A 22,941-nucleotide genomic window follows, 5' to 3' on the forward strand; every position below is an offset into this window, starting at 1 on the left:
CCATCTGAGACGAACGTGGCAGCGTTGCTATTAATAACGGGGCTGAACCACGATGGGTCTGGGACCTGCCGGCATGGTGTCCAGGAGAACTCATCTTGCACCGATCAGTGAGTGCTACTGCTATCATTGCTGAAGAGCCAAAGTCCATTCATTTGCCTGTTGCATCCGCTCACGGTTGTTGTTGTCGTCACGCGGTCGGAAGATCATCGGGCCGGTCGGCGTGTCAGGGCCTCCGCATCGCTGTAGTTAACTGGCTTCATTTACTTGTCACTCCGGATAGTGGTTGCCGGTCTGGTCTCGGATGGGGGTGTTGCGCTGACTTTCGACTTTCTGAGGCGGTTTGATATCAGAAATCTCCAACATGGACGCCTTCGCCATCACGGAAGGCATCGTCCCTGAGAACAACCAGGATGCCCACAACTCCGAAGCGGCCGCCGCCAAGTTGCCGGAAGGAGCTAACAAGTTCCAGCGTGCCATTGCGGCCTGGAGAGGTCCGTTGCTCTGCCCACGCATCCCCGGATCCAATCGGCCGGCTACTGACCCATCTGCTCAATGTAGGTATTGATCTGTCCAACACCATCGCAAAGCTAGACAGTACAGCCTCCGACATCGTCGCTGAGCAACGCGATGCGCTCGTTCAGCGAAAGGACCTCGCGCAGAAGACGAAAGACTTCCGGAAGCTAGACGATGCATCGAAGCTGACAGAGTATAAGGGTCTCCTGAAAGGTCTGTTGTCCGTCCACTGCAACCGCCAGGGCCGGCGCTAACAGCCAACAGCCTACCAGGGGTTTATCGATCTCCTCACGAACCAGGGAAAGGCCTCCTCGTCTGCGTTCTTGCAGCTATACTCGTCCTTGTCTGAGGCGCCCGATCCGTACCCTCTCCTCGAAGCATCCATCGATTCCCTCGTCCACTCCGAAGAAACCGTCCCCAAATTGACCTCGGAGCGTGATCGGCTGCAAGGCTCCGTCGACCGTCTTACCTCGCAGTTGGAGGATACCGAGAAGCGTCTGCAGGAAGAACGAGCGGCGAGGAAGAAGCTAGAGGAGAACCAGGAGTCGAAGATTAAGGAAGTCGAGGAGTCGTGGTCGGCAGTGCTGTCGGAGAAAACGAACAATTGGACGGCCAAGGAGAAGAGCTTGGAAGAGAAAGTGGAGAACCAGGAGCGCTTGGTGAAGGAATTGAAGGCAAGCTATGAGGTGTCACAACGCTTGGGCCAGGAAGACGAGGGTGGCGACGGCGCCCATGGAGCTAGCGCTGCGGAGCTGGAATTGGTGTCCGCCGAGTTGGAGAAGACCGGCTTGAGATTGGCGGAAGTCGAAGCAAGGAATGAGCAACTGACGCTCGAGCTGGCTCAAGCCGTTTCGCACTCGCAGTCGGGCCACGCGGCGTCCGTCGAAGACGATCCTGCTTATCTGCGTCTTCAGTCGGAGAACTCTTCCCTCTTGCGCAAGCTTGATGCTGCCCGGTTCGATAAGGAGTCCGAGCGACACTCATGGGAGTCCAAATACTCGCAGGCTGAGAGGCAGATCACCAACATTACTGCGGAGAAGGAAGAGCTGCGCTCGAAGTTGGAGAAGGTAGCCGACTACGAAGACATTCGTCGTGAACTGGAGATGATCAAGGTGGGTATTGCGATGACCTCGAAGCTCGACTGGCTAACTAACGTTGTGTAGTCTATTGAGTTCTCTCCCGGTGATGACGACGATGCTGCCGATCTTACGGACACTGCAAACACTAACGGCGCAGCTGCCAAGGCTCAGGATGGTTCCAAGAATAAGAATAGCCTGGAGCAGCTTTTGATGGCTCGGAATAAGAAGCTGACAGATGAGCTCACTATTTTGCGAGTATCTCATCGCGATCTGCAAGGTCAGCTTGAGGCGCTTCGCGATGATCTCTCAATCACGAAAGAGGAGCTGGAGAAGTCTCAGAAGCTGTCCACCACGCTTGAAAATGATCTTCTCCGTGTACAAGAGGAGGCTGCCAACGCATTCCCGTCATCAGCCATGTCTGTAGCAGGCACCTACACCTCCAAATACCCGCACTCATCCCGCCGGGGGGCTGTATCTCCCACCTCCTCCATCATCTCGGGCTTTGACCAGTCCGCCGCTTCCGCCAACGCCATGGATTCCATCCGTGCCGGAGAGCCGGTCGGAGGTGGCTCCGGTCTTTTGCCTATGATTCAAGCCCAGCGAGATCGCTTCAAGAAGAAGAATGCTGAGCTGGAGGAAGAACTGTCAAAGCTGTACGGTACGGTGAAGTCGCTGAGACAGGAAGTGGCCTCACTCCAGAAGGACAACCTCAGCCTGTATGAGAAGACGCGATATGTCTCAACATACAGTCGTGGTCCAGGCGCATCATCATCGGCATCTGCCTATGCAAACAAGCCCAACACTTCCTCCATTCACTCGTCCGCGGATACGCCGTCGGGGCTCTCCCTCGATCGGTATCAATCCGCATACGAGGCCCAAATCTCACCGTTCGCCGCTTTCCGTGGCCGCGAGTCTGCGCGTGCATACAAGCGCATGAGCCTGCCCGAGCGGATCGTATTTTCTCTCACCCGAATCATTCTCGCCAACCGAACCAGCCGGAACCTTTTCGCGGGTTATTGCTTTGCTCTACACATTCTCCTCTTTGTCGTGCTGTATATGATGAGTAGCATGGAGATCGAGAAGCACAGTAGCGCAAGCCTGGGTGCAGCTGCTGCGGCAGCCATGGCCGGTGGTGGTGTCGGCGGCGGTGGCGGCGGCGGCTATGGAAGCCAGCAGCTTCATGGAGACGACTGGCAGCAGGAAGGCTTTAACCACGCAAGTTAATCTTATGACTTATTGTATTCATAGCCCGTTGGGAGCGACGAATCATTCAGGGGCGTTTGTTGGTGGGCGGTTACGATCTGGTGCTGACTTTTCTATGTGAATATCCTATGTTCTTCTACAATGCAAATACTTCTATGTGTTGCTGATGCTCGAGTAATATGATACTCGGTGGTAATGATAGCCGATACGGTCACATTGTCAATCCTAGGCCATGTCCCTGCTCTACTGTAGAAGGCTGGTCACCCGGCCCTTTTCCAATATTGTTCTACCGATCCGCCGAGCTATCTGAATCATCTACAACGCCTTTCAGTGAAACATCCAGCCACGTCAGCCCCACCCCCCATACCATGCACTTCAGGGGTGGTGATGCTATGGGACTTATCTATTGGATGGTATCCAGTGAGCACGGACGGCCTAATGCAAGGCTGGCCTTGAGCGCTACATCAACATGCCTCGATACCCCTCATCACCTTCCAGCAAGGCTCCCACAATCCTATATAAGCTATGCTACGATCTACCACACTTCCCGAGCGAGTCGATCTTGTCTTCCGGTCAAACCGTTCCCAGATCTGCGCTGTTCGCCAAACCCAACTGGCTGTTAGCTATTCGCTCCTCATCAGCGCTTAACGTTACTGCAGATTGCTTGCGTCCCAGAAATTACGACGGACAATAATACTTATTACTATCGCCCAATATGCTCCGAGTACACAAGATGAGACAACATCCTAAATCTTTCGGCTCAGCGGGTCCTAGTTCTAGAGGTCCATCAGGGAAGAATCCGCATCCGCGCTGCTTCGCTTTATCAGACGATGGAGCAGAATGTGATCGCGAGACAAATGGGCCAGAATTCTGCCCCTCTCATCACCAAGAGCGCAAACGGCTTTATGAAGAATACAAGCAGGCAGAAAGCGACTATAATAGCTTGGTGCTACCTAAGGATGACTTCCCAGTCGAGCTGGTCAAGCAGAAGATCGGGCTTGGGAGGAAAACCCTCGATTTGAGAAACAAAGTCAATCGGCGCTTCTTCAGTCAGTCGGGACAGAATCGAGGGCATATACGCTGGATCTTAAAGTTGGATGCTGAAGTCAATGCTTTGGAGGAGAGGGTTAGGTTGAAGGAGGGACAAGGAGAAGGGGCGGAAGTTTCTTCCCAGGGCATAGGGCGGGACGATGAGAAAGTAATGCAACAGGGGACATTCGTCTATCGGTCACTTCTTTCCCCGGAAGTGCCGCTCTCCGAGCTTAACCATTTGACGGGAAACAATCCGGTGAAAATTATCAAAGAATGTATACAAGCGGTTACCGATGCATTGGTGGAGCGACTATACGGGATTGTACCGGTCCTCGATGACTCGGGTCCGATGATCAAAAATGCTGGAGGGGAGGAAGAACGGAGGCCTGATGATGGAGATCAGGTCATGCGCTTTATCTTTCGGAGGTTCCTACTCTGGAAGGCGGATGCCGATGTTTTAGCTCGAGCAACCAGAGCAGAAAGCATTGATTGCTTTCTTCGCAGAAGCCTCCCGGGTGAAGTGAAAGAGTATATCGAGTTCTTCACGGAAGTATTTCCTCGGGAAGGCACATTACATCTCCTTCGTGATGCTGTGTGTGACTATGTCTCTCCGCCTGTTATTTCATCGATAAGTCTAGCAGGCGGCTTGGTCGCTACTGATAACGAGCATCGTCAGATGAACCTTCGGGCTTGGGACATCTTGTACATGTATTTCTCGGACATCGTTGAGGCGTGGAATGTCGAGTTTCTGTGTTTCGGCTTCGCAGATGTCCTTCTTATCAAAAGGCTCATCGCGCTGAAGCGGTATTGCAACAAGGACGAGACCTCCGGATGGCTGCCTGACAATGATGCTGTGTCTCTCGGAAACCTCGTTGCGGTGCTCCATGGCTTCGTGGCTGCGACAAAGGGTTACTGCGATCCTCCAATCCCACGAATATCTGAGAAAGATGGGACCATCACGGCAAAGGAGTCCCGTTGTTATCTCGCAGGGAGAATGGCCACGTCCAACCCGTTGACAGTGAGGTTTATTCAAGACATCGTCAAACGCGTTGGCCGTTACATTGTCGTTGTACATGACTTCGAAGGGAACAACTCCGGCTCACCGAAATTATTCTCTCGCACAGTTGAGGGGGAAGAGAATCCCTGGGTTACGCGCACGAAATCCGTCAGCGTCGGGGAGCAATTGGACGATGTCGCCTGGAATGTCGAATGGTCTTTCCAAAACATATATCGCGATCTACAGCTTATTCGGACATTGCGAGAAAGGCATCTAGACAAAGACTATACGGAATTCATTATCATTGACAGGCATCCAGGACGCGAGTTCCAACTCTTATACCAGGTGTCAGATGCTTTGATGATGTTGGCGGGTGACCCTTCTCCGAACGATGTTCTTCGAGATTTTATCCGCGCCACGGTTCCACTAGATAAACAGGAGAAGTGGTTGGAAGGGATCACCATTGACGACCCCTCATCTGATGGCTTGAGTTCTGATGGCATATGCTACGAAGGAAATCGAGTGCGAGCATGGGATGTCATGGAAAAAAATGCCGACGTCGTGCGCAGCTTCACCATGAAGCGGAAATCGATAAGAGAACGACGACTTATATGCAAGATCGTACAGGAAATCGAGGCCAAGGGCCTTATTATCCCGCTGGAAAAGGCTGGAGCAGCTCATTGCTCCCCCATGTTACTGAGAGGTACCGATGGGCATGAGGACATCTATTTCAATTACAATTTCGGGCCCATTGACGAGACACGGGCATCCCAGAGCCGTTTCAATCCAATGCGGATTTCCACCTCCGCTGGCGCTTTGTCTGAATTTGTGCGTAAGATTCAAGCAGTGCATCCGGGATCAGTCTTCGCTAAAGGACGAATAAACGTTCATTACTGCGCATGGCCAATGCCAGCAGTCAGGCCTGGTTGGCTGGGATACCCGACATTCTGCACTGCCGAAGGCTATCTTTACCGTTGGAGCGTTTTGCCTTTTGACTTCCCCCTGGCCGCACGCATGTGGCAATACTATGTTCACAATGAGATGAACCTGAAGTTTCCGTTTGTCTACTTTGTCGGCACAACCTTCATTGTGTCGGCTGACAGTCTAAACGATGCAGAGAGCAACAGGCGCGCACTACTTGAGGCTGCTGATAAACACGGTTGGACACTGTCTGTGCCGTACCCGTCGGAATGGACGGGGGATGTTGATGTTTTGGATATATCGACATTGTGGGAAGGGATCTATCCTGCAGTGTCGAGGAGGAAGAAGATTGATCAGAAGACTGGGTAGGTGGCATGTAATTGGTAGTAGGGTTGCATCATATTTGTCCACGACTAGGCAATATGTTAGATGACAAGGACATGAGGGTGAATATATACAAGGTATAGATAGAAACACAATGATGATCGATCTTTTCAAGTACACCATCATCAGCCAGCCATGCATGCATTAATATGATTGATTAGCAAGGATTGAAAGAAGAACATTTTCCTGGGTAAAGGAAAAGAAGATTAGAAAAAAAAGAAAAGATAAACGGCCCGAGCCGCGGATCGAACGCGGGACCTCTCGCAGATATGCTTGGGTTTGTAAGGCGAGATGCCATCCCTAAGCGAGAATCATACCACTAGACCACCCGGGCGTTTCTTGTTGAAGACTACTTTTTTGTTTTTGCTTAATAAAGCTAAAGATATGTATGTCCGTTGTTTACCTTGGGCCCCTACACCAAGTCGACTCCAGCTATTGATCCTATCAACCCATGCACGTTCTAGGACTAAGCAAGTAACTACATACGCGTGTACTACCCATCCACCTCTATACCATATACCAAGACGAGTTTCTTACTAGAAACTGGATCATACCAAAATCAGCAGCTTCGACCTCTTTTGTCAGTGGTAAGCCGCCGGGTGTAAATATATATTGCTTGGCTGCATTTTCATTTCTTCTGAGATCTTTCCCCCTGAACTTCATTTCAAAACTTGTCAATCAGGTGACCGTATGCGCTCCTTTGTGTGGATTTGAATGTCAGCTCGACGACAGCGACGATTGCCCCTTCACCCACCGGTAGCATACTACCCTAATGCGCTTTTCTCAATCTAGGTCACCAGTCGCCTGATCAGTTACTCGTGATTAGGAGTCGAAACTGTTTTCCTTCATTTAGTTGCCTCTGCTGAACATAGCAGGAATACTGTCTCAGATTGTGGATCTAGGCAAGGAAACTTCACTACAACGGAGCATACATCATGGAATTGTCCGGCGAGGACTTGATGAACCCAGTGCTACGAGCATTGGAACGCTTCTCAGACGGAAGGTGCATGAACTCCAAGCTGACCTCTATTCCCAGTTCTAGGTACAACTTCAGACGGTGTATCACTGCTGCCGAATCTTGCCCATCATATCCCAATAGCCGCCCGCACCATGGGCCCTCCCAATACCACACTGCGGCTGGATAAAGTCCTCCCGAGAGCCAGAAGGCCAAATTGGAAGCTGACAAATTTCATCCAGCTCGCAACAAGTGCACTTCCTGAATATCGCCCAGTCCAGATAGCGCTTCAGATCCTCGATAATTGCGATGCCCTGGTCATACGTCTCTGCACCGGCGCCTGCAACTAGACTTGAGCATAATCTTTCGGAGACATGAGATACTGCTTGAGCTGGGACGCTAGTCATGTTGGCTCCGGCGACCCAGAATTGATTGGCGCAGCGTTCGATCTCTGCGGTTGAGTTGCGGGCATGCGCGTTGATGAACGGTTCAATAGCGAGGTGGAGCTCACGTCGGAGCTCATGATGGGTTGAAATAGCGGAAGACAGCATGAGATTAATGCGGTAGTGATATCTAGTGATGATCATGTCGACGACATTCTGCCAGTTAAAGGTGTCTTTGGTCTGGTCAGGCTGCTTCACTAGCCGGTCAATATGTGCGCGGACCGGCTCCAACCTCGCAGAGTCGTTGATTACCCGGGGAAGACCGTTACCGTCGAAGTACATTGCATCAGGGTATGCGAACATTGTGACGAAGTCGTCGTAGTTGATGGATACCCTGTCGCCGCCGATCCCATCGAACCGGGTAGCAAGTGCCCGTGCATAGCTGAGGCCGGATCCCCCATCTTCTTTGCGCGCTGGATAGGTGCTCAGGATGCTTACCACGTTGAGATCCTTGGCGAATGAACAGAGGATGATTTCGAAGCCGCCGACCATTCGAAGGAATCCGTCCACGCGGTTGTCCCACTGGTCGCGAGCCAAGGCACAGAGGTCATCGGCACGCAGGTTGTCGCCTTCCGCTGGGCTCCCGTCAAAGTGGGATGCGTTTCGCAGGACAATGTCCTGCATATCGAGGGTGCCTTTCAGTGATTTTGCGGCCGATTGTCCATCAAAGTAAATGAGACGCAGTTCACGTTTGGTCCGGTAGGTGTGGAAATATCCGGTTTGCTCCTCTGCGGGGTGTTCATCGACGCCGAGTGGGGATTGATTACTGGCTTCTGACTGCCTCTGGGAGCCAGTTCCTTTGTGGTGGTCGTGGTGAGTTCTTTGAAGAGCCTGAGGGTCGAGTCCTTTCACCTTTTGTATCCTGTGGGAATCCCCGTGCTCGAAGACGAAGTACTGAAGCAGGGAGCGCAGTCGACTCCATTGAAGATTGAAGAGACCATGATGGAATGGCTTCGGATCTTCGGCGCCCATGTCCATTTTATTGTTCTTATGCTTGCGGTGGCGGCGAGACTCGGCATGAGGTTGACTCTCATGCTCCCAGTGGGCATGGTCACGCATCCACCAACCCGTTTCGATTTCCGAGCCACCACTCTGCTCAAACGGCCCCATCTCATGATTAAGGGGGCCATTCTGTGTATTGCTTCGCTTGTTTTCGTCATGTGGCTGATTGACAGCCTCTGATGACCCTGAGCGACGGATTCGGCGAGGATGGGCAAAGGCCATGGCATGTTCCGGTTCGAAGGCGAGCCATTCAGTGCCGTTAATGCGGTAAGGGCTTGAGGTGCCGTGGTAGAACTCGGTTCCCTGAGGCACCGTCGCAATGAAGATGGACATCCCATTGTGCTGCAAAACACTGCCAAGCATCTTCATGGAGTTATGCAGCGCATTGAAGATGTGGTTGGCATGGATAGAGCCGTCCGGCATAGCCGGCCGTTCCTCGACCGGAAATGGGCTCGACGCCGCTGTCCATGGCAGTAAAGCCAAAGTCAACCTCTTGAGTTTAAGTTTCATCGCGGTTAACTGTCAGCGCCTGGATATTTGGAGAGAGCACCCAGGAGAAGATGATTCCTGTGGGTGTAGGAAGATGCCGAACAGGCTTCTTATCAAGCAGCGCGGTAGTTTGCACCGCCAGGGGCCGCGAACCCGAGATGACGCGGTCTCCCAGACCTCATAGCGGTGGCTTGAAGTCGCCGAAGTGAAGGGGCAGTCCCTTCGGCTGCTTCGAGACTAGAGTGGCATGAACAGCACCACCCCTGTTGCTTGATTCCGCCACACCCGGGCATGGGAAATGAGCAGACATCGGTTGCGGATGGAGTAACGGGATGTGATCCGTCGGCCTGTTCGCGGTCCCATCTGACGATCAGCCAGTCAGGATCGGGCTTCGGAGATAACGATGCCAAGAACAGAATGCATCGGAGGTCAACCTCAGCGGCAAGAACGCACTCGAATCAAGTGTCCTTGCACCTATGTGGGACCGGACAAGGCTGTGGACTGAAGTCGGAATGACCGGAAGCATCTCTGGGGAAGTGGCTCCGTAGGGAGAGCACTGATGCAGAGCGTGCATCGGGGCCGATGTCCCGACAACGTTAAGCTGCTGGTTTATCTTATCAGATCATACTATGTTTTGGCTTGCCAGTCCCACCCAACCCTGGCCATCGGACCCTGACTCAATCAGGACCACAATATACAGAGCTGCTGTAACCAAGACCAAGCTCTTGGCTTCTTTCTCGATTGGGCATCCCCACAGGCTCAGACCACCGACAATGACATCCCACGCCTGTCAGCTTCGCGCGGTAGTGACGGATGCCCAGAATTTGTTCCCTCGACCCGACATGTCTTGGATGCGACATGGGTGCAATACCTACTCATTGGATGCCAGCGATGAGGAGTGCAGGGCAAGGTTCTACGAAGTCCTCGTCTTCGGATCTTGCACTTTCCGAGCCAAACACTATAAATCCGCCATTCAACTCCATTGAACTGGATGCCAGAGCATTCTACATTGGAACGACGCTTTCAGTTCCTAGGTTGCTTCTCATTCTCTCGTTGTTCCCTGCTAGCTCATATAAAACCTCGTCATTATTATGAAGTTGGCGATTCCTCTGGTCTTCCTCGGGGCTGTCTCGGCGGTGAACGCGTAAGAATCAGCTCCATCCCAAGAAGCGCTGTGCTCTATGCTAATAGGTTTCTAGCCTGAGTGAGTGTATACTTAACTGCCAGGCCGAGGCTGCAGCCAGTGACTGCAGTACAAGTAACTAGTATGCCGATGTCCCCTTGCCTCCTCCTCGACAGTCCTGCTCACTATCAGATAACAGCAACCAAACCAGCTGCTACTGCAACAACGGAAACTTTGCCATTGATGTGCAATCCTGCCTGGAAAAGTACCGAGCCGGAAAATCTTAGTGTGACTTGACGCATATGCTGACACGGAAACAAGGAGCTGCTCGGATGATGTCGGAGATTTCCACACCTATCGTGGCTCACAATGTGGAGGTTCTACTGCCACTACCACCGCAACCGCTGCTACTTCGACCTCGACCATCACGTTATCCAGCTGCATCCTGGACTGCCAGTCCACCGCTGCTGATACAGTCGGCGGTGTTTGTTCTTCCAGCTCCTAGTAAGTCCCTCCCCCCTCCCCCCTCCCCCCTCCACCCCTATGATCACCCCTAAACTAACCCAGACCCAGCAACGACACAGCCTGCTACTGTGACTCCGACACCTTCGCCACCAAAACCCAAGACTGCATTTTCTCGTCTGCCCCCTCCCCTCCCCTCCTCCTCTTCCCAAAAACAAACCGCCTCTAACAAAACACCAGAGACTGTGCCTCCGATGCCGGAACTTTCCACCAGTGGCGTGGATCCATCTGCTCCTCTTCATCCTCATCCTCCTCATCCTCATCCTCCACCACAACAACATCCACCAGCACATCAACTAGCACCTCCTCCTCCGGTAGCTCCAACCTCAGTAAAGGCGCCATCGCAGGCATTAGCATCGGGTCCGCAGTAGCCGGTCTCGCCATCATCGCCGTACTTGTATTTACTATTCTCCGTCGTCGGTGGAAAGCCGCGCATACTTACAAGGGCAATAGTGATCTTCATCATTATCCGTTGAATAAGTTGGGTTCGATGTCGCGTGATGCGTGAGCATAGGATTTTAGTGGGATGTGTGTAGTGTGTACTGGTTGGGATAGGATGAGTTGGAAGTATAGGGTTGTTGGATGTATGGAAATGGTATTTGGGGATACTATCTCGGCCGCTGAAAACGGGTCTCTTGAATACCTTATCATACAGTACTTACTACCTGGACAATAATCAAAGTACCCATGTAAATAACTTCTACCTCGGTGTGAGTCACGTAACGACTAGTCAGAACTCGGCAGTTCCTTTCCATGTATCTGGTTCTTTCTGCATTATGGGATCATGTGCCTTCTATAGCACGTATAGTGGACAGCAAATGAGTATAGCATACACCTCACGGAGAATCAACACCCAAATCTCCCCTCAGCAAATTACATTGTTCTTACAGTAAAGAGTATGATACTATCTATCCTTACTGAACTACTTGTACTTGAGGATTGATCAATCGATTAGAGTACGCTGACTAAGACAATACATCCTCGCAAACTACCACCCGATACGGAAATTAATGCCGGGAACTAGTCTCATGTGGCCGGAAGGGCATGCGTTTAGTGCGTGCATGTGAATGGGATTATGCGAAGTATAAAGATAATATGAGGGTATTGTAGTAATGGATTGGACTCATTGATATAATGACGGGACTTTTGATGTAATTGCCAAGTTGTGGGTTGGAACCAAGGGTAAGGAGATGGTGATATTAATTTAAGAAGAATATATAATTTAGATCCTGTGAATGAACAAGTTGTGACAGGGGAATATTAGGTAGTGATGAGCCAGATGGCTAAGAGAGTATGTTGGGTAAGTGGTGCTTGGGAGGAATGCCAGGTGGATATAGAGAACAAGCCAAGGGGAGACAGCGAAAAGGTGACCCGACTACTTCCAGTGTATGAGATCGAGAAATGCAAATGACATCGACCCTATCTCCTTTTCCTTTTGGGGAAAATACTAGGGCATTCGTCAAGCAAGTGGAACATTTGCACTGGTATGATTCTGGATGATAACGCACACACTCCAAGACCTCAGATTCCAGCCATCAATGGCCGAGTCTAAAAGGGGCTGGGCAACGTCTATCGCCCATGAATCTTCACCCAGATTATGGATAGCGCAGCAAGCCGATGCGGTTGATATATTCTGAATCCTTCTTCTATCCGGTTCCCATGAATCGCAATCCTTTTGATGTTAAAAATTCTAGAAGTCTACGGGCTCCACTGCATTTTGGATCTGTATCCTCATTCAAGAAGAGTACTTGCGGCCTCGCTGTTTCATGATGGACCCTCACATGAATGGAACTGAAGGGTCGTCGATCTGATGCGGACTCGGCGAGAGATGGTGACAAAGAGATATCGCCGTCGAACAGACCGGGACAAGGTAGTGCCTCGTCGGGGTGTATACAGCGAGGTCTCTTTTGCGGATTGGCTTGCACCATAAGGGGTTCGGGAAGCTTTCTCTTTAGTTGAGCATTCCCTTGGTTGTCAATAAAGCATGTTTCCGCTGCCTCGCTGTCGTATGGGCTAGGTTGCAACGGTAACACGCCGTCAACCCACTGCTCAATTGCATGCCTCTCATCGCCGTCCATTGGCGGGTCTAATCAGATGCTTATCGGTCGAGATATTTGGTCGCTAGATACCGTAGAAGTAACAATAGACTTGATGACGGGGCGCTAAGGGATGAGAACGACTGGATAGAAATCAAACGACAGATTAGAAATGCTGTGGGGCGGGTTCGTCTCTAATGGAGATAAATCTCCCGTTAGGGAGAAGTTGAGCCACGAGGGATTGTACGATAAAGATTAAAAAGACGGTCACTAGAGATAAGATGAATTAGCAAGACCTCCCCCAAGACGAGCTAACAACCAACCGTGCAATAATGATGCCTTGTCCACGTATATGAGAGGTAAGCAGCCCTCTTCCGTAACCTTTCAGAGTGCCTTTCTTAGATTCCTCGCGAAGGTATTTTAATGCTTCGTCTTCTTGCATTTGTCGCTGGACTGGATCGTCTGTCCGTCGAACCAAACCCAGCTGGGTACGGATTCGCCGTAGGGTGCGAGAAGAGATCTGAAATCCTTCCGATTGTAAGACTTGGAGTAATTCTCTCTCCTCAAGACCTTGATTAAGGAACAACTCGGAAATTCTAGTGTGAAGTTGAGGATTGGAGGTCGCCGTGCGATTGCGCTTGGAGACACCCCAGGAACGCAGTCGTGCCTTGATTGTTCGTTCACGGACCTGAAGGCGATGGGATCGTTGAAGATGCGACGCGATATCCGCAGAAGTGGTATTATTTTGAAAGAGGGAGATGATTTCAGCCTTGTACGGCTCCAGGTCAATGGACCGTGGCATTTTAACACGAAAAGACAGGGCGACCGCAGACGCGTACCTAAGATGATGAAATGGGCGCGAATGGCGATTAGGGACGGCGCTAAAACCCCAAATTGATCGGCTGATGGCCGCTATCGTCCCCCGTAGCTCCACCCGTGACCTGCCATCCACCACAGGGGTCTCGACTTAGGACCAACTTAATCCACATCGGTAGATGTAGCAATGGATCTGGTAGCCTCCAGATTTTTCTGGAGCTCTCCAATTTTAGACTCCAATGCAACTACACAATCCGTCCCTAGGGGCATCCGGAGATAGTCATATCCTCTAGTGATAACTTGGATAATAGCCTGCGCCGCTTTATCCGGATCCCCGTTCGCAAATTCCGAGATGGAGGTGATCCGTCGAAACCAGGAGACCATCTGCTCAACCGCAGTACCCTTGTAGCCCTCACTGAAGCCATTTTTATAAAGGGCGGGAGTGAGGATGCGAGTCGAAAACGGCGTTCGAAATGCACCAGGCTCCACGATAAGAACTTTGACACCCAGATTTCTGACTTCATGCGAAAGTGATTCGTGGATGGCTTCGATAGCAAATTTACTGGCTGAATAAGTGCCTCGTCCAGGACGGGCCATGAAACTAATGTCGAGGAGTGTCCTGTCAGGCAAAAGGCTGGAGAGAAACATGGACTGGAAAGTAGGATTGACATACCCAGCACCACTGCTAATAAGCACAATGTGACCAGACCCTTTTGCTCGCATGACGGGGAGGCAGGCTCGGACGGTGCGGAGAGGCCCATAGAAGTTGACTTCCATTTGATCGCGAACTTCGGTCTCACTGCATACAGAGTATCGACATGTGAGCAACCACCTGCTAGCATAGTAGAATCGTCACGGAGCCATCAACTAACCTGGTATCTTCAACGCCGCCGATGAAAGCATAGCCTGCATTGTTGACTAAGACATCCACGTCGTATTCCTGAGCGCACTTGGCAAATTGATCTTGGGCATCCTTCTGGGCAGGATCTGCTTCTATCCAGATGCCACCTTTGTCTGAGAACTCAGGGCAGGCCGTTTTAGCCTTGCTAATGTTGCGGGAGGTTCCAATCACCCTGTGTCCAGCCTTGAGAGCTTCCAAAGCAAGCGACTTGCCCAGACCTGACGAGGCACCAGTGATCAACCACGTGGAACTAGTTGCTGCCATTTTGATTGCTATAAGCTTGCTTGCAGTATGGTGTTTATTCTCGCGGAATGGCGAAGACAGGAGCAAGGGAAATGGCTGATTTATGCTGGGGTGGATGAGTGAGTTCTCGGAGTTAAGGACTTAACCCCTGGCGCTACTCGTCAGATGAGTGTAATTAAGTCGCGATGAAGTCTCACGGGTCTTCCTAACCTCCCTTAGTCTTATAGAAAGTGGCGTTGGAGGATACCGGCCAGACATCTTGTTAGTTGATGCGAAGTCATTCAGTCTGTAGACATGGTTCTGGTGCGATCGGCACGGTTGCTATCATATGCTGTATCATTAAGCACGGCGAACTATATGGACTCTTCAAGTTCGGACTTTATGCCGGATTTTGCATAACACCGCTAATCCTGCTCACCGGAAGAAGACACACTGACACGCACCGAGAGCTCCATAATCTACCGTCAAGAGAGAAAATACGCCAAACAAAAGATCTCTTGCTACATGATAGAATGGAACAATATAGTAGGTTCTCACATATACTATGGCCGTTGGCATTAAGAATTAGGCACCAATGCAACAGCAGCAGTTGCATAGATCAGGTAAGAGCTCTTTATGCAGGTGGATCCTCAGTAGGTAATGGTACTCTTGGAAGATACCGGTTTTGGGACTTGGCTGTTGGCAGTCACCGGTGTGAAAGACTGGCAGACCTGGCCATATAGGTGATGTGCATTTACTTTACCCAATCCCTGAGTTTGTGGACAATGGAAATTCACCCCTAGTAGTACTGACACCTAGTGTAGAACCATCATAATAGCGAATATTAGGTGGCTGAGCAAGTTAGAAGGCATCACAAATGTTTCAAGTGACGGAAATTAGCGGAGTATGTCACTGTATTGACTCAATGAATGATGCTCGTGGTTGAAATGTCCAGGCACCAGTGTTGTTCGCAACGGGATATTCCTACAGGCAGCAGAAATGAGGGAGGACCGCACCGGTTTGGCAGGAACCATGAGTAGCCCAACAGTCACTGATGCCTACATTCACATTTGATTTTTTGCTCATTCCACTCCAACTTCTTCCACCTTTACAATCACTCCATATTCATTTCATCCAAAAGCTACTCTCGCTTACTGTTGGTCTCCACAGAAGTTGACTATTTGAACACTCATTTCGTCTATTCTCCGCACCAGACGGTGTCATTATCCTGATACATACGGAGTACATTATGATGGTCTACATCAAGTCAGAGATAAAGACGGAGGAAGATGTCTGGCACTGCGACGTCTGTGACAAGACTATGCTAGAAAGCCAAGCCTCCGCTCATCTTGACAATAAGACTCATATACGAATGCTCCAATTGCAACCCCAGCTGAAAGCTGCACCCAGGACGCATGCGAGCCAGGACAATCACCTCCGGTACAATCATCGCCGACTCGGTCATCCCCGATTCGACTATCCACAATCTGGTCACCACCGAAGAAGGCCGCATGATGCGTGGGGGTCACCCAGAAAGCCAGGCCAAAAGTTTTGGACCTGCCCGAAATGTCGCGAAACCATGACGATCAATCGAAAAAGCGCGCATATCTACTGCAAGCGTGAGGATGGTACTTTCGGCAGACCCGAGAGGTGGTCATGCGATGACTGTGGGATTGAGATTGCCACTACTCTCCGAGAGGACCACTTACGAGCAGCAGAACATGCTGTCAATGCTGCTATGTACATTCGCCCTCATCCAAACGGCAAGCGTTATATTAAGATCAGGGATGTCCGCCGGGTTTATGCCCATATCAAGCCTATTCCGATTGGATGCTATAGACCAGCGGGGGCGTACAAGGGGAAATGGAAAGGAGCGGTAACTTTTGTCACGGCCGAAGATGTTGAAAAGGCGATGAAGCCGTTCAATGGAACGAAAAACCGGACTAAGAAGTTCAGTGGAGATGTCAAGGACGAGTATGATTACAAGGATGAGTATCACTACAAGGACATGTATCTTTGAATGAAGGTTGCCTCTACACACTCGGCATCTCGTTATTGGCTTTGGAATCAAAGCCGGTCTATGACACTCATGGAGTGACCTTATACAGAAGGAAACCTGGAATGTGACTAGTCGCACTACCTAGCCTGGATGGGTCTCCAGCTCCTATTTTTACTGCATTAGAGAAGGAGAGAAAACCCTGCGTCCTGTATTTGCTACCATGTGAGTGGTGGGTACCAAGCACACCGGAGATTTCCCTTCCTTGTGTCTTCACGTGGAGGTTTACTTATCGTGCAGGCTTTAGGGCATGTCTTCGTCTTGGCTTGAGAGTGATGAGAATAGGATTCGTATCAGTTGGTCATTTCTAGCTCAATTGGCAATTGCAACCTTGTGATAACCGTCGACCTGGCTCCTATCCTACTGATACGACTGGTCCGCCACTCAGACTGTACTATAGTAGATGCAGGATGCAGGATGCCTATCCCTCTCTGACACGGGGATAACGAGAGGGGGTGTAGAGCTAGTGAAGTAAAAATAGGAACTGGCAACGCTACTATACAGGCTAGGTCGAGTGGCTAGCCAGGAACTATCTCAAGGGTTCTCGGGAGGTATCACAAGACGTTTTCACCGAGTCATGAAGCTATTGCTAAACTAGATACCGTCTTGATACAAGTGATGTTATCCACCGATGACGACATTGCAATTGTGAGACATTTTCTACATGAAGTTCTGTTGAATGCAGGTACTAGTCTATCTTGGCCCAATAGCGATGACAACACAGGGTGCATTCCGTACCAGCTAGCTCTCTTCCGGTCTCAATTGACAATCATTGTCTGATGATGTCAAGATGCATACTTCCTACAACATCTTAATTGATCCGATGACTGAGGGGTATGTCTTCTGCCCTGCTGGGTACTGCTTCAACAGATGATAACAGCCGTTGGTGGGTATGGCGCTAGTAGAACCATAGTCGAGGGTCGAGCACTGGCCGCTTTAATAATCCATAATCTTAAGTCTTCCAAAAATAACCAGCCACTACTGCGATCGGCGATGGCCAATTCATTCCATCTGCAGTAGTTATCACAGGCCCCCCCCTCGTTGTCGACACTCAACAGTGCTGGGGGCGGGAAGGCGGGAATCTGCAGGCTAACCGGCATTGGCAAGCTTCTAGTATGCTAAGCGCCGACCCCTCACCGTCAGATATTAGACCCATCTATTAATAGCCGGTGAAGGAAGTCGGGAATTTTCCCAACAGCCGGCGCCAATGACACCCCGTCACTCGACAGGGACATACCCCGGGCAAGGAAAGGCTTCGATCGTTCGATATGCCAATCATCGTCCACAACGGCCCTATCTTCTGCAGGGCAGACGCCAGGGAAGACCACGGTATTTCGCGTGGCCCACCTCGTATACTTTTTTCCTTTCAGGCATCCTAAGCACCGAAAGGATTTCTGCCTGGCGCATTCTTACACCAATGAGAGAATCGCATCCCTTGTGCTTCCTGCGGGCGGCTTGAGGATGGCTCTGACTCGAGGCTGTTTATAGACACAACGCTTCGGGTTTCAAGTGCCGGTGCGGTACTGCGTTTGATTGCACATGCAACCTTCTGCCACGCTCGGCCGTGAGGAAAATGGTTATATAGCCCTCCTCCAACGGGCATATCCCCCTTCTCTTCCAAGCTCTCAGCAGTTTCTTTCTGAGTATAGCCAGGTGGTGGCAGAGTTTCTCTCTTCTTGCTCGCTCCTTCGACGGTCCTTGATTATTCCCTTGAGATACCCTCTAGCACTGAGATTGGCACCTGTCCTACCTTATTATTTGAGTCTCATTCCCTCATATTCTTTCTGATACTAGCATACAGTGTGTGCTGGTCTTTCTTCTCAAGACCCCCATAGAAATTGTGCTTGTATCAAGCATCCGGAATGCGTGCAAGCTTCTTCCTCCTGGGCTGCTTGGCAGCCAGCTCTGTGGCAGCACCGACGCTCCTAGACGATGTATACGACTACTCGGAGGATCTGGCCACCTTCCTCGGAAAGGTGAGCACGTACATCGAGGATGCTGAGGATCTCTTCACGAACTCCAACTCGTGCGACACATCCAAGATCTCCCTGCCATCCTACGCGTCGGGCTTGCCTTCACCTTCCGGCGAGAAACCGATTTATGTTGCAGTGGGCCGCGGCACCCAGGTGAGCAAATCCACCTACCGTCACACAATCATGCAGGGGGAACCCCCCAAGCTGACAAACTCCTAGAATTATACCTGTGCGACCTCCACCTCAGGCTCAACCCCCCAAGCCATAGGTGCCGTGGCGCGTCTTTACAATGCTACCTGCATCGCGGCCAATTATCCGGACTTGTTGGAATTACTCCCGGGGATCGTGTACAAGGAACAGTTGCCCAGTAACGAGGAGGAACCTCTTCCCCCGGCGAACCTGGAGCTCCTGGGTCATCATTTCTTCAGAGACACGACAACCCCGGTTTTCAACCTCGACACAACAGATTCCCGGCAGTATGGGATTGCGATCACCAAGAAACAGTCGTCGCTAGATGCCCCATCCACTGCCATTCAGGGTAGCAATGGCGCTGTGCAGTGGCTCTACCTCACCACCATCAATGGTACTGTTGGCGACTATGAGGCGGTCTACCGGGTAGACACCGTTGCTGGCTCGGCCCCGAAGACCTGTCAGGGCATGCAGTCGGTGTTCACCGTTCAGTATGCTGCCAACTACTATTTCTATGGTGCATGATGGCGTCTGCGGGGAAACAGAGGGGGTTGGGTACAGAGCACTTGCACTGTAAATAGATGGAATCCAAGAGCGGACTGAATGCAAGGTACATGAAATAAGAACCGTATCCTGGCCCGTAGCTGTCAAACGCCCGACAGATTTGTTTGTGTAAGCGCCGGCATGTCGTAGCAAATGGCGACGCGACTTCCGATTGGCAGGGCTGGCCAGCGTCAGGTGACCTCGCTATCCAAGAAGGTCACGTGAACCAAGTGCCCACAGCAGCAAGTGGCACTAGTCCGGAGGCAGCCTAGCGCAGTCTGATTTTCGAAAGATTCCCAAGGCTCCGTCTGAAAAATCTCGACCGCAACAACGACGAGCAGCAGGCCTCGACCGAACACTGAACGCCAGAGCGGGTGCAAGTTTTTTGCGAAAGCTTCATTTTCAAGTCCTCGAGACCCGCGATCTCCGATTTTTTTCCCTTCCGAACAGGCCTTTTTGCCTTGATCCGCAACCGAGCACGAAGCATCAGCCGATATTTTTTTGGCTGACAGCATTTGATCGTATCCCTTCGTCGAACCTTTCAGATTCAATCACATAACACAATGGCTTTCGGTGGTCCTCGTGGTGGTGGCCGTGGCGGTCCTCGCGGTGGTGGTGGTCGCGGTGCGCCCCGTGGTGGTGGTGCCCGTGGTGGTAGAGGTTTGTTCACCATCGATTTCCCTTGGGATCAGTCAGGCAGGCCTGTGAATGCTCGCATGGTTGTCGACTTTATTGGCCCTTGATTCGGCGACGGAGAATCTTTTCCCGCAGCGTCAGGTTCATACGGTTGACCATTGCTGGACCTGAAATGTCCCCGAGGAGAACGTGTCGCTAATTTGATCTTTTCACGTTCTATAGGCGGACTTGGTGCTCGCGGTGGAGGCCGTGGTGGCCGTGGTGGTCCCCGTGGTGGTGGTGGTCGTGGTGCCCCCCGTGGCCGTGGTGGCCGTGGTGGTGGCCGCGGTGGTGCTGGTGCTAAGGGTGGTGCTAAGGTCATCATTGTAGGTGTTCCTGTTTTCTGTCAGGTGGGATGGGAACTAATCCAGTTTGCTTAGGAACCCCACCGTCACGCCGGTGTCTTCGTTGCCCGCGGTGGCAAGGAAGATTTGCTCGTCACCAAGAACCTTACCCCCGGAGAGGCCGTGTACGGTGAGAAGCGCATTGCTGTCGAGGGCCCTGCCGGTGAGGATGGAGCTGTGACCAAGACCGAGTACCGTGTCTGGAACCCCTTCCGTTCCAAGCTGGCTGCCGGTATCCTGGGTGGTCTGGATGACATCTACATGCGCCCTGGCTCCAAGGTCCTGTATCTCGGATCCGCCAGCGGTACCTCCGTCAGTCACGTTGCTGATATCGTCGGACCTACCGGAAACGTCTACGCCGTTGAGTTCTCCCACCGTTCTGGCCGTGACTTGATCGGCATGGCTACCCACCGCACCAACGTTATCCCCATTGTCGAGGACGCCAGACACCCTCTCCGCTACCGTATGCTCATCCCCATGGTGGATGTCATCTTCGCCGATGTTGCCCAGCCCGACCAGGCCCGTATCGTCGGTCTCAACGCCCACATGTTCCTCAAGGAGGGCGGTGGTGTCATTGTTTCCGTCAAGGCCAACTGTATCGACAGTACCGCCAAGCCGGAGGTTGTGTTCGCTCGTGAAGTCCAGAAGATGAGAGAGGAGAGGATCAAGCCCCGGGAACAGCTGACCCTGGAGCCCTTCGAACGTGACCACTGTATAGTGTCTGGTATCTACAAGCGCTCCGCATGAATTTAAGAAACAAAAAGAATCAGGTGGTTTTGCTCTCTCTCTCATGTCTTAATTATTTATGCTCTTTTACGGCGTCGAGTGTTCCGTGATCTGTTGCCATGTTTCTTTATTTTCCTTCGTGTCCATGTCCAGGTTTCTTAGATGTATTTCTTGAGTCAGAAAATTTCCAGGTTTACGGTTTCTGCCCTACAAGAATTGGCTGGACTATACTTTATATCAGTATACCTCATCTTTCTAAGCAGAACGGTAGAAACCACGGAGTAGAAAACATCCAATGCACCGAGTCTGACCACCGGCCTACCCACAACTTGACTTCGGACTTTCCCCGGCCATCCGCTTCTACCAGTGTTCGGGCAATCGGACCGTTGGCCGGTAGGCTTCGAATCGGACTTGCTGCGTGGAACTAAGTAATCGGAACCCACTAACCGTGAATAATGTCGTGGTGATTGATGGAATTAGAGATGGGTCGTTTTATGGGTGTGGCACAGTCTCCGCTCAACCCCGCAGCTGACGGTCTGAGGTATATAAGGCTGTAGCATACGATCATATCAGTGCCACCGACTTGTATATGCGTGACTACTACAACTCAGGCCAGTCTCTATTGTAACCTACCTTTCAAACTACAATCTACAATCTACACCCACCATGTCATTCATCATCACCGGAGCCAGCGGCTACGTGGGACAAGAACTCGCCGCCGCTCTACTCACCTCCCACCCCGAAGCCACCGTAACGCTCACAGACGTGGTCCTCCCCATAGTCCCCCCATCCGCAACGCAGCACTCCTCCCGCACGAAATGCATCGCAGCCGATCTCACCTCCCCCGCCGTGGTGGATGACCTCTTCACCGACTCCCACCGCTTCGATACCGTCTACCTCCTGCACGGGATCATGTCCAGCGGCTCGGAAGCCAACTTCGAACTAGGCATGCGCGTCAACCTCGACGCAAGCCGATACATCCTCGACCGACTGCGCCAGGTCATGCCGGGCGTGAAAGTCGTCTTCACATCCAGTCTGGCCGTCTACGGTCTCGCGCCACCAGGCTTCGTGATCGATGAGACGAATTTTCCCGCTATCCCGTCATCTTCGTACGGATCGCAGAAACTCATCGTGGAGACCCTGTTGAATGATTACTCTCGTCGTGGGTTCCTGGACGGTCGCGCGGTCCGACTCCCCACTGTGACGGTTCGAGCTGGGAAACCGACTCAAGCGGCGAGTAGCTTCGCTAGTGATATTATTCGCGAGCCGTTTAATGGGAGGAAGGCGGTGTTGCCGGTGAGTCAGGATACGGAGATGTGGATTTGTTCGCCGGCGACGGTGGTGGAAAATTTGATTCGGGCGAGGGAGATTCCGAAGGAGAAGTTTGGGGACTCGAGAGCGGTCAATTTGCCTGGGTTGAAGGTTAGTATTCGGGAGATGTTGGAGGCGTTGGAGGAGATTGGGGGGCCGGAGAAACGGGCGTTGGTCGAGGAGAGGTATGATCCGGATATTGATCGGATTGTGCAGACGTGGACGCCGAATTTTGATCCGAAGAGGGCGTTGGAGATGGGGTTTGTGGGGGATGTGTCGATGAGGGAGAATATTCGGCAGTATGTGGAGGGGTTGTAGTAGGTAGATGTGGTGGTTGTGGTGTGAGAATAATCAACTGGTTGTATGTATCTGGGAGCACGGGGTTGTCGTACAGTAAGCTAGGAAACACTCGGGATCGAATGCGGTGGTTTGGAAAAGCGGGTCATGTGATTGGCTGGCGGATGGGCGAACAATTTGACTCCCGAA

At 51.6% G+C, this 22,941-nt stretch overlaps 10 protein-coding genes and 1 non-coding gene across 11 annotated transcripts; 7 read left to right on the forward strand and 4 right to left on the reverse strand.

Annotated features, from left to right (window-relative positions):
• Positions 1 to 56: 56 nt before the first annotated feature.
• Positions 57 to 2,955, forward strand: BO80DRAFT_421393 (CCAAT displacement transcription factor COY1). The gene is made up of 4 exons (XM_025718589.1): positions 57 to 491; positions 559 to 726; positions 778 to 1,625; positions 1,677 to 2,955. Exons 1-4 carry the CDS (start codon positions 362 to 364, stop codon positions 2,814 to 2,816), a joined length of 2,286 nt encoding a protein of 761 aa, XP_025579655.1. The 5' UTR covers positions 57 to 361; the 3' UTR covers positions 2,817 to 2,955.
• A 535-nt stretch (positions 2,956 to 3,490) lies between these two features.
• BO80DRAFT_421394 (uncharacterized protein) lies at positions 3,491 to 6,210 on the forward strand. Its single transcript, XM_025718590.1, has one exon. It carries the CDS (start codon positions 3,511 to 3,513, stop codon positions 6,112 to 6,114), a length of 2,604 nt encoding a protein of 867 aa, XP_025579656.1. The 5' UTR covers positions 3,491 to 3,510; the 3' UTR covers positions 6,115 to 6,210.
• Positions 6,211 to 6,359: 149 nt separating this feature from the next.
• On the reverse strand, positions 6,360 to 6,463 carry BO80DRAFT_t37. Its single transcript has one exon. It is a non-coding gene; the product is annotated as a tRNA-Pro (tRNA).
• A 728-nt stretch (positions 6,464 to 7,191) lies between these two features.
• Positions 7,192 to 9,039, reverse strand: BO80DRAFT_345635 (uncharacterized protein; the record flags this gene model as incomplete). The annotated part of the gene is made up of 1 exon (XM_025715335.1): positions 7,192 to 9,039. The coding sequence occupies one exon, from the start codon at positions 9,037 to 9,039 to the stop codon at positions 7,192 to 7,194; it is 1,848 nt and encodes a 615-aa protein (XP_025579657.1).
• Positions 9,040 to 10,109: 1,070 nt separating this feature from the next.
• Positions 10,110 to 11,248, forward strand: BO80DRAFT_461211 (CFEM domain-containing protein; the record flags this gene model as incomplete). The annotated part of the gene is made up of 6 exons (XM_025722435.1): positions 10,110 to 10,162; positions 10,218 to 10,283; positions 10,341 to 10,406; positions 10,463 to 10,645; positions 10,715 to 10,780; positions 10,844 to 11,248. The coding sequence occupies 6 exons, from the start codon at positions 10,110 to 10,112 to the stop codon at positions 11,169 to 11,171; spliced, it is 762 nt and encodes a 253-aa protein (XP_025579658.1). The 3' UTR covers positions 11,172 to 11,248.
• Positions 11,249 to 12,827: 1,579 nt separating this feature from the next.
• Positions 12,828 to 13,589, reverse strand: BO80DRAFT_134635 (Clr5 domain-containing protein). Its single transcript, XM_025713621.1, has 2 exons — positions 13,023 to 13,589; positions 12,828 to 12,969 (listed from the first exon to the last, which is right to left on the reverse strand). The coding sequence occupies exons 1-2, from the start codon at positions 13,499 to 13,501 to the stop codon at positions 12,915 to 12,917; spliced, it is 534 nt and encodes a 177-aa protein (XP_025579659.1). The 5' UTR covers positions 13,502 to 13,589; the 3' UTR covers positions 12,828 to 12,914.
• An 88-nt stretch (positions 13,590 to 13,677) lies between these two features.
• On the reverse strand, positions 13,678 to 14,680 carry BO80DRAFT_451692 (SDR family oxidoreductase; the record flags this gene model as incomplete). Its single annotated transcript, XM_025721893.1, has 3 exons — positions 13,678 to 14,116; positions 14,189 to 14,314; positions 14,388 to 14,680. The coding sequence occupies 3 exons, from the start codon at positions 14,678 to 14,680 to the stop codon at positions 13,678 to 13,680; spliced, it is 858 nt and encodes a 285-aa protein (XP_025579660.1).
• Positions 14,681 to 16,217: 1,537 nt separating this feature from the next.
• Positions 16,218 to 16,658, forward strand: BO80DRAFT_431286 (uncharacterized protein; the record flags this gene model as incomplete). The annotated part of the gene is made up of 1 exon (XM_025720736.1): positions 16,218 to 16,658. One exon carries the CDS (start codon positions 16,218 to 16,220, stop codon positions 16,656 to 16,658), a length of 441 nt encoding a protein of 146 aa, XP_025579661.1.
• Positions 16,659 to 18,556: 1,898 nt separating this feature from the next.
• BO80DRAFT_440919 (uncharacterized protein) lies at positions 18,557 to 19,381 on the forward strand (the record flags this gene model as incomplete). Its single annotated transcript, XM_025721159.1, has 2 exons — positions 18,557 to 18,820; positions 18,887 to 19,381. 2 exons carry the CDS (start codon positions 18,557 to 18,559, stop codon positions 19,379 to 19,381), a joined length of 759 nt encoding a protein of 252 aa, XP_025579662.1.
• A 399-nt stretch (positions 19,382 to 19,780) lies between these two features.
• Positions 19,781 to 21,403, forward strand: BO80DRAFT_421398 (rRNA 2'-O-methyltransferase fibrillarin family protein). Its single transcript, XM_025718591.1, has 3 exons — positions 19,781 to 20,059; positions 20,258 to 20,400; positions 20,455 to 21,403. The coding sequence occupies exons 1-3, from the start codon at positions 19,963 to 19,965 to the stop codon at positions 21,163 to 21,165; spliced, it is 951 nt and encodes a 316-aa protein (XP_025579663.1). The 5' UTR covers positions 19,781 to 19,962; the 3' UTR covers positions 21,166 to 21,403.
• A 171-nt stretch (positions 21,404 to 21,574) lies between these two features.
• BO80DRAFT_421399 (SDR family oxidoreductase) lies at positions 21,575 to 22,829 on the forward strand. Its single transcript, XM_025718592.1, has one exon. It carries the CDS (start codon positions 21,811 to 21,813, stop codon positions 22,771 to 22,773), a length of 963 nt encoding a protein of 320 aa, XP_025579664.1. The 5' UTR covers positions 21,575 to 21,810; the 3' UTR covers positions 22,774 to 22,829.
• Positions 22,830 to 22,941: the final 112 nt, after the last annotated feature.

Source organism: Aspergillus ibericus, assembly GCF_003184845.1.
Source record: "Aspergillus ibericus CBS 121593 unplaced genomic scaffold BO80scaffold_3, whole genome shotgun sequence".
In the NCBI taxonomy this organism is placed as follows: Eukaryota; Fungi; Ascomycota; class Eurotiomycetes; order Eurotiales; family Aspergillaceae; genus Aspergillus; species Aspergillus ibericus.